General features: G+C 33.6%; 2 protein-coding genes across 2 annotated transcripts in view; both read left to right on the forward strand.

The window, feature by feature from the left end:
• Positions 1-9,314, forward strand: part of Erk7 (Extracellularly regulated kinase 7) — a 41,360-nt gene extending 32,046 nt beyond the window's left edge. Inside the window, exon 10 of the mRNA XM_069831610.1 lies at positions 5,396-9,314. Within this exon, the coding sequence (XP_069687711.1) occupies positions 5,396-5,575 (180 nt within the window). The 3' untranslated portion in view covers positions 5,576-9,314. The remainder of the gene's footprint in view (positions 1-5,395) is intronic.
• Positions 9,315-10,139: 825 nt separating this feature from the next.
• The window catches only part of LOC138703595 (PR domain zinc finger protein 15-like), a 30,370-nt gene continuing 26,458 nt past the window's right edge, over positions 10,140-14,051 (forward strand). The window contains exons 1-4 of the mRNA XM_069831611.1: positions 10,140-10,528; positions 10,754-10,831; positions 11,293-11,439; positions 12,792-13,105. Coding sequence (XP_069687712.1) covers positions 10,810-10,831; positions 11,293-11,439; positions 12,792-13,105 — 483 coding nt within the window. The 5' untranslated portion in view covers positions 10,140-10,528; positions 10,754-10,809. The remainder of the gene's footprint in view (positions 10,529-10,753; positions 10,832-11,292; positions 11,440-12,791; positions 13,106-14,051) is intronic.

Genomic DNA, 14,051 nt, shown 5'->3' on the forward strand with positions numbered 1-14,051 from the left:
AAATAGGGACGAATTTCGTTCATATTTTGTGTCCGTGAATCAGTGCATGAATTATAACCAACTTTAAATAAATTTCTAAATTATAGACATCAGCTCAAAGAATTTTGAGTGACCACAAGGGTCCTGAATACAATAAACATGTATAATAATGTGATGTGATACATTAAAGAAAAAAGAAAGTTAATTGTTGAAGGCAAATATAAGTTGATTAATTGAAATAGAGATGATGATGTAATATTTGAAGAGAATCCTTGATAATATTTATAAGAATAGACATTACAGAATCAAAAGGAATGTGAAGTTCCTTAAGATAATTCCATGTGAATTTTGTGATTGAACCTCTACTGCCAAACAGCAAACCAATGACGGACCATTGTTTAAGAGGGACGTTGTACTTTTGAGAAAGATAAGGCAGACAAGGTTCATATATGGACTTCTTCTCAATATCAACCTCGGTGGCCTGATTTAGGTTTCTTTCGAAACGGATAGTAGGGTCAAGAACAAGAGCCCGTTTTAAGCGTCCGTTGATAGCAATAATGTCTGCCCGTCTAAAAGAACCATCTGATGATACACAATGTACTTCCTCATGAATTTCCCAATTTAAAGTTTTTAACGATATCGCCAAAGCATGTCATACACGATGATGTCTAGCATTGATCAGCAGCCCGCCTTTGGGGCATTGTCCAAGCACGTGTCCAAGTGTTTCAAGCTCGCTACAGTCTGGATGACGGCAGCGGGTTGTGCTTAGAGTTCTTATGATATTTAAAACAACAGACACACAAAGACGAACTATTCACTGTTGGCGCCAGTAAGTTTCTTCTTGACTTTTGTGACATAAGACAAAATAGCAACAATATAGCATGGACTATATATTCCCAAAAGTGATCGCTTCAGAGATATTAAGTACTATTAACTACAGAATTATGTTTTTAAACTACAACTTCTTGAAGAAGTGATTGTTTGAGAAGTATGAAGTATTATCTACCAAATTATGTTTCTAAATGAAAACTTATTGAAAAAGTGATCGCTTCAGAGGTATTAAGTATTACAGAATTACGTTTCTAAAAGAAACCTCCTTGAGACTAAAATTAACATAATCCCATTCCATTTAGAAGATAGAACAAGAAGTGATATAAATGTCATTTAGCTTTATGACATAAGTATTTTTATAATAGTAACACAGTAAAGAAGTTATTGTTAATCAGTGATTATACAAGTGTTAAAAGAGTGTACCATACAATGCAAATATTTGCTAGTGGCTGGATGGGATTGCAGAAGATGGTAGTACTGGTTAGCAATAAACAAAGGAGGTTTCTATATTTTTCTGTCAACTAATAATACTATATTTGAAATAAAGGTTGTCATTTTATGCAGAAAATAAGGGAAATGTGATACTAGTCTGAGGACCAGTGTGAAGGGTTTGAGTTAAAGTCAAGTACCAGCCATTAGTTACAAAAAGATATTGAAAAGAGTGGCAGAAGCACGAATGACTAGCTCTGTGATTAATTTCGGCTATATAATTTTTATTATTTGACATTTTTATCTGTAAAATTAATGGAGAATAAATTAGAAAATTAAATGGAGAGAAATTGTGTTCTTCAAATAGGATCAGATAGATCTAATATGATAAAAAAGATGCAAAATTTTTGTCATAGTTTTTTTTTTTTACAATTATTTTAAAGTACCGGTACTGCAGTTTATTTGAAGTTTTCAGAAAATACAATTGTCGAAAACGTAAAGTTGTAGTATTTTGTAAGAGCAAATGAAAATAAAGCGTCATATTTAACCAACTTTGGGGGGGCTGTATTTTACATTTGTTGAAATGGAGTGGTGTTTGCAACATTTCTGATACACTCAAAATGGATGGATCATAGTTCGAACAAGAATATTTTGTTCAAAATTTGAATATACAGTAGATCAGTGCCCTAATGGTCAGAAAGACTGTAAAAGCATTCAACTGTGTGAGGCTAAGTTTGTCTCCTGCGTCACTTTGAAGATGGGTGGAGAGATCTCGGTTCAAACGAGAGTATTTTGTTCAAATTTAGTTTATGTAGATCAGTGTCCTAATGCTGAGAAAAACAGTAAAGACATTCAATTATATGAGGCTAATTTGCTACTATGGCACTTTAAAGATGGGTGGAATTATCTTGATTCATACGGGAATATTTTGTTTAAAATGTTTATATTCCTAATAATGACAAAGATAGTGAAGGTATTCAACTACAAGAGGCTGAAATTATTGTTATTGTGGCACTTTGAAGATGAGTGAAGGGATCTCGGTTCAAACAGGAAAAGACCTGTATAAGGCATTTGTTCACTGTGGCATTTTGATTATGAATGTAAGAATCTCGATTTTAACAGGAATACGAGATGTGTTCAAAAAGTATCGAACCTTAATTTTTCTCGCGTAAACAAATGAAGCACGAGAGGTGTCCTTCGGTGGAGTTGTGTAGGGGACATTCATGTGAATGCATGAATTTTTTCCTGCCTTGCTGGCAGTCGGCCTGTGAGTGAGGAAGTGTAGTAAGTGTCAATCAAATTATCAAATGGCGAAATGACTTGAGCAGCGACAGTGCATCAAATTTTGCCAAAGTGGAAAGCATCCACAAGATCCAATAGGCTTTCAAGGACGATGCCATGAGCATATAACTGATAGAAAAGTGGTACAACCATTTCAAAGATGGCCGCACATCAGTGAACAGCGAACAGTTCTCAAGAAGCCGAAATGACATTGTCAATGGCCAAGTGCGGACTTTGGTCTTGCAGGATCGTTGTATCACACAGTTCGAGGTGGGGGGGTAGGCCTAAGCATTGGATTGGTACATTCAATTTTGATCGGACCTGTGGGCAGCAACACCTTGGCAGCTCCGTCATGATAATGCATCTGCCCATTCTTCGCATTTAATTCAGGTTTTTTTGGCCAAACACAACATTCCCGTGGTTCGTCAGGCTTCCTACTCCCCTGACATGGCTCCATGTGATTTTTGGTTATTCCCCTAGTTGAAAGTGACCTGATTTGAATCAGGAGAAGACAATTTGCTGAACACAATGGCCCAGCTGAACACCATTCCAAAAGATGCGTTCCAGAAGTGTTTCCAACAATGGCGAGACCACTGGGAGAAGTGTGTGCATTATCAAAGGAACTACTTTGAAGGAGATTAGAGTATATATACTGTGTATGAATAAATGTATTTTTGCCGACCAAAGGTTTGATATTGTTTGAACACACCTTGTATATATTATTTAGAATACAAAGAAAATGTAAAACTTTTTAGGTAAAGGAAAATAATATATAAATTCAGAATACATTTTTAACTAAATTAATTTTCTGTCATGTGTTTGAATGTTATATAGGATTAAGATGTACATGAAACTACCTACCAAGGTATAGGCCATTCGGTATCTCGTGAAACCTACCTGCGCATTAGGGGAAGGAAAAAGTGGACTGAGAAGCTTCCCTCCCTCGCTATGCTTCTGCTTGCAAGCTAGCTAGTTCGCTTATCTCCACCGTAAGGTTCTTACTACGAGCTACTGTACACGAATACATTTGGTTTCTCGAGATAACAAATGACCTATACCACAGTTAAATGGACAGATGTTGAGTTTATTGTATCATTTTTAACCCCATTCATTTTCTTGTATTGTATTTACTCCTACTGACAATGCATGGCAGATTATACACAAGAAGTTAAGTGGAGATATAAAAAGAATAAGTGAGGTTCAATTAAGTAAAATATAATAATACAAAAAAGGAAATCAAGAGAACATACAGCAAGTGTGTATATTTAATATACTGCATAACGAAAACTTTTCAGTGCTTTATTACGCAGATGACTAGGTTACTTTTGCAACTGCAGAAGATTACCTACAAAGAGCTCTTTTAAACTAATCTCCATAGCAAATGAATATGAATCTAAATATCTAGGCCAGACATGGGCACATGTGACTCAAATGAATCAATCTACTTCGCTATATTCATTCAATACAATGACATAAGCATAATACAACCCTTTGCTTGCACTGCAGACTGTTTCAATGTACTGCTGCAAATATATCCCTGCTCTAGGCAAAAGCAAAGATTGTGGGCTTTAAAGGAAAAATTACCATTAACCAAATGCAATAATAATTTATCATCCAGTAGAACAAGTGAGCAGTTTAATTAGTTTGGCTGCACAATCTCATATAAATATATTGATGATGTAAATGCTAAAGTCCCTAATTTTCAACAGCTTCCTAATAGGCTTTACGAATAACAATCTATGAATTATTAATGTAATTCAATGCTACTGGGTTAAAAGATTGCAAATGGATTCATTCCAACCGCATTAAGGAAATTTAATTTAGGAAACATAATGATTACACTTTATTTGTTAAAAATTATGTTGGAGTCTTGGAACACTGAGCTTTGCTGCTGTTGATGCAATGCATGATGGCTGTTCTAATTGTTGTGTTGGGTTCGTTTGTTTGTCTATCTTCTGCTTTTTGAGACTGTGCCACACTGGAGAGAATTGTTAATGTGTCCTGTATTTCGTAATTATATAGCACTAAAAGTTTGTATTTTGTTTATAATAATAATAATAATAATAATAATAATAATAATAATAATAATAATAATAATAATAATAATAATCCAAGAAACTGATTTCACATCATACAGCAATGATATGATGATCTGTTCAAACTTGCAGGCACATATACTGATTGTCATCTGCCCAATGTTGACGATTTAACAAGAAATCCTTTTTTGTCCTGTAGAGATAAAACCTGCCTCCTCCACTCTTCTTTTTATTGTTCTGTCGCAGAACAGATTCTCCATCACCTTTTCGAGGCAATTCTATGCTTTTGCAATAGTCTTATGACGATCCTGTTACACTTTATAAAGTCGCAGATACTCATCATACATCAAACCAACATAGCACGTACTTCGTCCATATTTCACCAAAGAATTTGTCCTTACAGCTTCTTCCGAACTTAAAATGTATGTTACCTGATGACATTCAGTTTTAAACTGACTTTCAAGCATAAACAGTTGCATTTACACCAAACAATAACATGTAATATGACCAGGGTTAAAAATGAAATCATTAGCGAGCTATAAATGTTACTGCTGGAAGAATAACATTTATTACACAGATAGAGTCTGGGATATGTACTGGAGGGAAGAGGAGTCATGAACTGCCCTTCGACCTAAGAAATTCCTTAAAGAGGTTAAGAAAATACTGCTGTGAACAGAGAATAATGTACGAGGAAAATGTTCTAATGAGGTTTTAAATTGCTTATATTGATATTTCACATAATGTTACCCTCACCCTTTCCCAATTTTTTGCCAACTTTTGAATATTGTGATATAAGCTATATAGTCTTAATATTTCTTTATATTTTTTTTTTTTTTTAGATTGGAAACTATTTTCGAATAACGTCTAATACTGTAAATCCTCTTCATGGTGGAAATCGTAAGCAGAAACAGAAGCAACATAACAGCAAAGAAACGTCGCCTTTCAACAGCTACAACCAGAGTCACGGTATCGTAACTGCCTCTGCACTGCTTGAGTTGCGTTCAAGTCTTCGTTGGTAAAAAGTTCTCCAGGAAACAAATTTTGATTAAAGAAACAAATATGGTAACTGTTTGTGGCTCCATAGGAACAAAATTAAATTTTGAACAAGTTGCCATAATATGTGCAATCCTGGTATATAAAATATGTAGTGATGATACATCTTAATATTGTATTTATCTGCTTTGCAAGGTAACTTTCCTTCTCCTGTAAATTGTAAGTGCAGGTCACTGGCTCAATTACCATAACACCAGTCGAATAATTTTTTATATAAAACCCTTTAATATAAAATTTTCTTCAGAAATCAAAACAATCTAGTCAAAGCAAACAGTATTTTAATAGAAGACACTTTGTAATTTGGTCTAGGTATACGCACTTAAAAAGATCTGGCCAAGAGCAGACAAGCTACCTCTAATAGTAATAAGTAATATCAAATATAAAGAATCCGGTTTATGAATACATTGTTATCATATAAAGTTTTGTATGCCATATTTAGTATTTTCTGTGACTGCTCCCAGATGAGATTTTTAACACAAATATATGTTATTTATTTATTTTTAAGGACTATTATTATTCTTATTCGTAAACTGTGTCGTCATGTCTAATTCATAACTTCGTGTACATATCAAGACTGCCAAACTGACTGCTGCTGTAGGTATGTAAAATTTTTATTTTGCGTTTTATGCATGTTTTTCTATGATTTTGTGTATTTCGAAATATAGTTATCGAATTAACTGCCATTTTAAGATATAAAAAATTATACTTATTTAAATTTGTAGCTATCATGTCAATAATTGACATTTTGTTTAATATTATTATTATTATTATTCTGTGAATATCTTTTGTAGTTTGAAAATTTTGTATTGCATATATTTTTTGTAAAATCTTAATTATTAATTTACTTAAATTTATATTATTTTTGGTATACGTAACAATTCTAGTTTAATATTAGACAATTCTCCTCTTTGAAGATTTATTTTTCCTTTTGGATATTGATAGTCACATTATTATTATTACTATTTTTTTTTGTATAGAAACTTTAAGAATATGAAAAATTTAAGTGACAATAACAAACTTTCAGTATAAATCTTGATATCTGTAACATTGATGACAAAATAATACCCATGAGATAATTAAAAAAAAAAATATTGTAGTACTACTAAAGAAAGTATAGTGTGCTTTATATTTACACAGTACATTCTATTGCTCATTTAAGATACTGTATTACATAAAAGATTGTAATATTCTGTGACATTAATCTTAATTCCTTCAGTCGATACATAGAAAGTGTATGTAAACCAAATGTGAATCAAAATACTTAGTAACTCAAAGTCTAGTTTTGGGTTCTTACTATTAAGGTTATTGACAAATTTTAGTACTTAATACGATTAATAGAAGTACTGAAGCAATTGATTTTTTATACAATAGTACAGAGAGTTTGTTATGTAACAAAAATTGTATTATGTTAACAAAATTGTCATAGTAATATTTAATTAGAACATTTATTGTCATCTTTGTCTGATAGGGACACAAAAATTACATTACACATTTTTTCGCATGTCATGTACTCTCTGAAAGCACTACATTCCAAGCATGATTGAGTTTATAATAAATAATTTCAAATGTGTATTATGCGTTGAAGATCTTTTTACTTGTTTCAATAAAGTAAAAAATAAATTTTGTTGCATACAGTTCGAATTTGAAGCTAATATCTGTTACACAAATATTGATGAAATTAGCTTTGCATAAATACCGTACACTAAAAGCAATTGTATTATTCGGAAGTGAAACGTGCAGATTTTTCATTATTGTATATATGATTTGTTCTTCCTGGTTGCAAGGCTGAAACGGATGCTTTACTTTTACATGCTTGTCGAGAATGAAAATGTATGTGTTGGTACGCCTAATATTCAACATGTTAATTCCTTTATAAATCAGGAAGTGTGTGCTTGTGTGTGTGCGTGTGTGTGTATACCAGACTATGAAGGATTGAAACAAAATTCATTAGAATCAATCCATTTGTCGTGGTAAATCTTTTTCTTCCTAGATTTGCGTTGTGAAGTGATGTGTCTTTATAGTTATATGAAGTACATGATTTTGTATATATGTGATGCAGATTTTAATACTTCGGTTAATTCATAATATCTCACATCCTTCCATCTCACTGAAATGTGTATTACAAAAACAAGTGACATTTGACATTTACATACCCCAGGGCCGCCCATTGGGAGTGTGGGGAGGGGGACACCACTTGAGTGAAAGGGCCTGGACACCAGGGAATCCGGATCGATTTTAGATATCCTTTAGGGATAGGAAGACACAAGATATTTAAAAAACGTTTTGAACATGAAAGAAGAATTCTGTTAAATCACATATCATTGAAGTTTTAATTCATTTTTCAACAAGTTTTAAGAAATAGGCTGCTATTGAATGGTTAAGACAGCGATTCTCTATTCTCGTTTCCCATTTTCATACTCTCGGCCCTTTATACTGTTTCATTTCATTTACAAATTCATATTATTTCCACTCTGGGAAATGCCTGTTATTATTCGGTTGAGAAGCTTTTGTTATCCAGTCTGCTCTCAAAAAAGCTGAAAGTTAGAATTTATAAAACAGTTATATTACCGGTTGTTCTGTATGGTTGTGAAACTTGGACTCTCACTTTGAGAGAGAAACAGAGGATAAGAGTGTTCGAGAATAAGGTGCTTAGGAAAATATTTGGGACTAAGAGGGATGAAGTTACAGGAGAATAGAGAAAGTTGCATAATGTAGAACTGCACGCATTGTATTCCTCACCTGACATAATAAGGAATATTTAATCCATACGTTTGAGATGGGCAGGGCATGTAGCACGTATGGGCGAATCCAAAAATGAATATAGAGTGTTAGTTGGGAGGAAAAAAAAGATCTTTGGGGAGGCCGAGACGTAGATGGGAGGATAATATAAAAATGGAGTTTTTTTAGTAGATTATTTTGGACCAATGGCAGGCTTATGTGAGGGCGGCAATGAACCTCCGGGTTCCTTAAAAGCCAGTAAGTAAGTAAGTAGGTTATTTTACGATGCTGTATTAACATCTTAGGTTATTCAGCGTTTGAATGAAATGAAGGTGATAATGCCGGTGAAATGAATCCGGGGTCCAGCACCGATAGTTATCCAGCATTTGCTCATATTGGGTTGAGGGAAAACCCCGGAAAAAAATATAAAAATGGATTTGAGGGAGATGGGATGTGATTGTAGAGACTGGATTAATCTCGCTCAGGATAGGGACTGATGACAGATTTATGTGAGGGTGGCAATGAACCTCCGGGTTCCTTGAAAGCCATTTGTAATTAAGTAAGTGTAATTCCTAACATTTTAGAATGTTTTCCTGTCCAATTGTTTGCAGTACTTCATTAGTCACTGTAATAAAATTTTTTAGCTTGTCTTATTATTGCATTTAAATTATAGACTTTCAACATTCATTGAAATATTGGCAAGGGAGGAGGGCCTTGACAAGTGTTTGTGGGTGGGCCCACAATTCCTATGGGCGACCCTGCATAGCCTTTACTATTGTTCGTGTTGATAATAGCTTCAAATCGAGTGAATTCACATAAGGTATGTATTTATTGCATATAATTGAGATATCTCCCTTTTATTGTGTGTCGTATCATGTTTAAAACTGCACATACTAAAATACATACATATATGTTTCTTCTGTTTTATGTATCTTGTGATTCTATTTTGCTATGAATTTAGATACAAAGAATAAAATAATTTTTTGCCAATTAGCCTACATTGTTTTATTTTAAGGGTATAAAACGATCTTGCCTCATGTATTTAGTTTGTGTAGTGTATGAAGGAGCAGAGAAATCCATAAGGGGCTTTTACATGCTCACATATTTATACTAGTTTGTCTGCACAGACTGTATTTGTAGAGACAAACTGAAGGGTAGTCGTTGTGTGTAAATGAAACGCTAATGGAAAAATTGGTCTGTGATATGGGCTTTGTTCGGCCTGTACAAAGTCTGGCAAGGCTTGAGTTAATGCAGATTCAGCACAGACAAACTGGTGCATGTTTGAACATATGAAGGCGACACGAATCATGCCGCAGACAGATAGCACAGTCTTTTGCCTTCTACAGTAATGGTGTGTTGTATATTGCAAATAAAACAATGTGTGATTCTGCTCAGGATTCATGAATTTATACCCTTGAAGTTATGAGTGAATTAATAAAATTGTATAGAATATACCAGCTGTTTGAAAAGAATATAGTGACCGGAATAAGAAAAATGCTGCCTATAACCTATATCCAATATATGACATTAATTTTCGTTAAAGTCTCACATCTTTCAATCAAATCAATAAGGTAAATTCATTTTGTTTTATCAATTTTTAATAGCCTTAAATATTGTGCTTTCAAAAATTGCGGGAATTTGTATTTACAGAGCTGGAAACATGACAAATTTTACATTATGAAAATATAGGAAACAAATGTTAACTTACATTTGTACAAACTTTTCTAATATATTTGTATCATCCTCACTAACATTAATAATTAGAGATGCAAGACTATAATTTTATTTTTATGGTTCACATATTGCTTATTCAAGGCCATCTTTTGATTTAAAGAAGACCTTGGCTAAACTGTTCGCGCTCAATTTTACCCATGATTCATCATTTAAAATGTCTACCACATGCATTGTCTGAAGAAAGCTATTGCGCACTTCTTGTTTAATTCGTCATATTCCGAGTTTTTTAGGTGACAGGTCAATATAATCAATTATGAGGCCAAAGTAACGAATAAAGCTATCGTTTAAATCAGTATTTTACGAAATGTCTACTTCGATATGGCGTTTATTGATGAAAGAAAACTTTCAATTTTCACGTGCAAAGGTTACGACGCAACAAAAACAAATTTAAAGGGAAAGCTGCAGTATTAAAGTGATTGAAGAATGTAGAGTGTGAGTTTTATATGTGGGGTTTAAAGTTGTGCAAGGTATGCGATTGTGCAGTATGTCACAACTTTGACAGCTGATCAGCTTGATATGTTTTGACATTTCTTTATATGGGTAAAATGAATGCCAAGTGCCCTAGTTTTTATTATAATCGTTTGTGGACCATTTCAAGTGACAAAGTGATAGTAACCTTGATTAGAATTCAAGGTTATCGTACTGTTTAGTATTTTAAACATTGGGGTACTGAGTTTTTCATCTTGTTCCAGATTATAAATGATGACCCACATTTGTATATGGTGTCCACAATCAACGTATCAATGACATGTTTGATGATTCCAATTTATGTGAGTGACGTCACATATAGGTAACAAGTAGATTAATTTCCACCTTAATAAGTAATTTTTAATGATAATTAAAAAATTAAAAATCCCTTTACATTTACAAGCTACGTTAATTTGATGAGTTTACGTGCAGTGTAGAGATGAAAGTTATGACCTTGAGATTGTTCTCATTGAGCCACACAACTTCAGATGATTCTTTACTGCTCTCATCAATTACACTGTCAAATATATACAGGAAGAAAGTAATTGCTATTATTAACACTTATCTCCTAGTTTAATAAGAGTTATGTTCTTCTCTTAGAACATTCATTTCAAAGTTTGACAGTTGTCTGTCAAGGTCTAAATGTCAGTATGTGTGTATATTGCAATACAGACATTTTATGAAAATTATATATGGTTGTTAATTTGTATATGTAGTGACAAACAATGTCATAATTGTGGTTTATATATTACATTGTTTGCAGGGTGCGATGATTGTGAACAAAGCAATGCTGGAGAATGCAATCGGCATGGTGCTCTGCATATTGTGTCTGACTCTCCTGTGTTGAGTCGGGCACAGCAATCCTTGCCAACTATCCTGGAACTCAGACAGAGTGAGGACAAATCACATGGTAATCTTATGTTCATTTACATAATAATTGTCTTTGTTATGTTAAGAAAATAATCTCAAATCGAATTTAGCACATGTGTAACAATCCTTGATAAGTGTACTGTCGTGGGGACGTTTAACTAAAGAACAGTTCTTGTTGATTCCGCATTATCATGATCGCGAGGCATAAAATTTAGTTAAGTACCAGTACAAGTAAAGAATTGCAAAAATGTTAATTGTAGTTTCAGTATTACCCATATTATATACATACTGCATGATTTGGGTTCTGTCTTCGCAGTGTTCCATACCATCTTGTGTTGGTCATCTTAGTGGTTCGTAGTGATAGAAATGGAATGGAATAGTGGTATTTAGTAATGGAACCTATATGGGGCTAAAAGGATAAATAAGTGATTCTAAAGGAACACTATTTGTAAGATGTATGTAGAACACTATTTATTATTTTTTTCATATCATTTTTTTAATCAATACATGCATATTTTCTGTCTTTATTTCTTTTACTTTTAATTGATTTTGCCATGGTATTCCTTATTCGGTTTTCTCTTGTATAATCTTTTGTTTTGCTGAAAAATGTGATCATTGAGCTTGTATTCTGGGTAAAGCTCTTCGAATAGGAACTGACTTCTGACTGTTATGTAGTAATGCTGGTTTAGTAATAAACTAACAAATCGAATTTTTAAACAACAAGTAAGTCCAAGTGGAGCATTTGAAAACTAGCAAGTAATAATACCATTGTCGTGTTCTGGAAGTAGAGAGTGGAACCCTTGCTCTGAGTTAGCATTTATGCATGCTTATGAATCTTACTGTGGTTAATTGATTGAGTCTTTTTTTTTCCGAGGTTTTCCCCAACTTTAAGATGAATTTCCGATAATCCTTTGGCGAATATTTGGACTCATTTTGCTACTACAAGTTCCATAGAGTCTGTATAACCGCGCAGTTGACAGCATTATTGAATAATAAAAACATGACTAAGGTAGTAGCAGAAGAAGTTATTTTTGAATAGCGTTTGTATGTACTTGAAATGAGCCAGTTATCTTGAAATTGCCTCATTCTGTATTGCACCACTAACAATATTGATGTCCACTGCTGTGGAATAATGATTAGCATGTCTGAGCATGAAACGAACGGGCCCAGGTTCAAATCCTGGTAGGGAGAAGTTACCTACTTTAGATTTTTTCTGGGGTTTTCCCTCAACCATTTGAGAGCAAATTCTTGGTAACTCAGTTTGCTGACATTATCACCTTCGTCTCACTTAGACACTAGGTAACTGCTGCATTTGAATAAAGTGTTGTAAAGTAAATCAATTAAAGAAAACATTATTGAACATGACAAGTAACACAGTGTGATATTTCTTAGGATTATCTGTGTTCAGCAAAGAATTCATCAAACGACGGACACGATTTGGACCTCTGCAGGCACCAAGAAAGAAGGGTCGTGCTTATAGCAGTACTAGTAACATAGACACCGGCACAACGGCTGGACGCTTGGAATTTCGTCTGTATAAAGGTGGCAGAACTGATAATAAAGGACCAGTGATCTGTTTGAACACTGGGCCAGGCAATGAAGATTTCTGCAACTGGATGGTGTTGGTGGCGCCCGCCAGGGACCATCACCAGCAAAATCTCGTTGCATTCCAGTACAATGCTGCCATCTACTTCGTTACAACTAAGGCAAGGACAAATTTCAGTTTCTTTTTTTTTTTGCGGAGTGTGTTCTTCATTTCCTCACTGAAATGGATGGCATGCTATTAGCAGAACTTAGATTTTCACACAAGATGTCCAGATTGACATCTTAATGAGTTGTAGTTGTATTTCTGGTGAACAAAGACGTCACTCCTGTTTCTTCTCCCATCATTCAACCATTTATACACAGTAATTGTTATCTGTAAAATTATATATGGATTTGCCAGTTTCGACTATCACTATGATGAGCACATAGATCTGTTTATTTGTAACTGTTACCTCTGCATGAGAGGCACTTGTATACTTGCTGCAGTAGACCTAGTGTCAACAGTAAGTTGTATTTTCTAGACATGACTGTAGATTATTTCTTTGAAAAGTTTGAAAATTTGAGGATTGTGCACATTGCAGATTGAAATTTGAATATGAGAGAGAAAATTTATTCATATGAATGGCTGAATTTTAGTTTCCTTGCTACATTTCAGTGCTTTAAACAGAATTAAAACTCAGTGAGAATCAGAATTTATCTTGTTTACGGAATGTCGAAACTCTCTTCTTATTTCGTTTCAAAAACGAAATAAATTTCATTTTAGCAATGTAATGTGTGTTATCTCTGAAGACAGCAGTTAGTAACCTGTTTCATTGGAATTTCGATATTGCCGTTAATTCATCATAAAACTCTAAGACAGATGAGAACAACAATAATGGAATAATTGATGTTGTAGGTGCAGTTCGTTCTGAAAATAAAACATAGCCACATTAGGTAAACATATTTCCTTTAGATACAATAAATAATGTTTAAAATGTTCAGTCTTAGACTTATCAATTTAATTTTAACATTTGTTAATACATGTTAAATATAAATAATGTATTATAAACGTTTTCGCCCGTTATTATTTTTTGTATTTAATAACTGACTTATCTGAAAATCAAAACA

The sequence above is a fragment of the Periplaneta americana genome, chromosome 7 (assembly GCF_040183065.1).
Source record: "Periplaneta americana isolate PAMFEO1 chromosome 7, P.americana_PAMFEO1_priV1, whole genome shotgun sequence".
NCBI lineage: Eukaryota > Metazoa > Arthropoda > Insecta > Blattodea > Blattidae > Periplaneta > Periplaneta americana.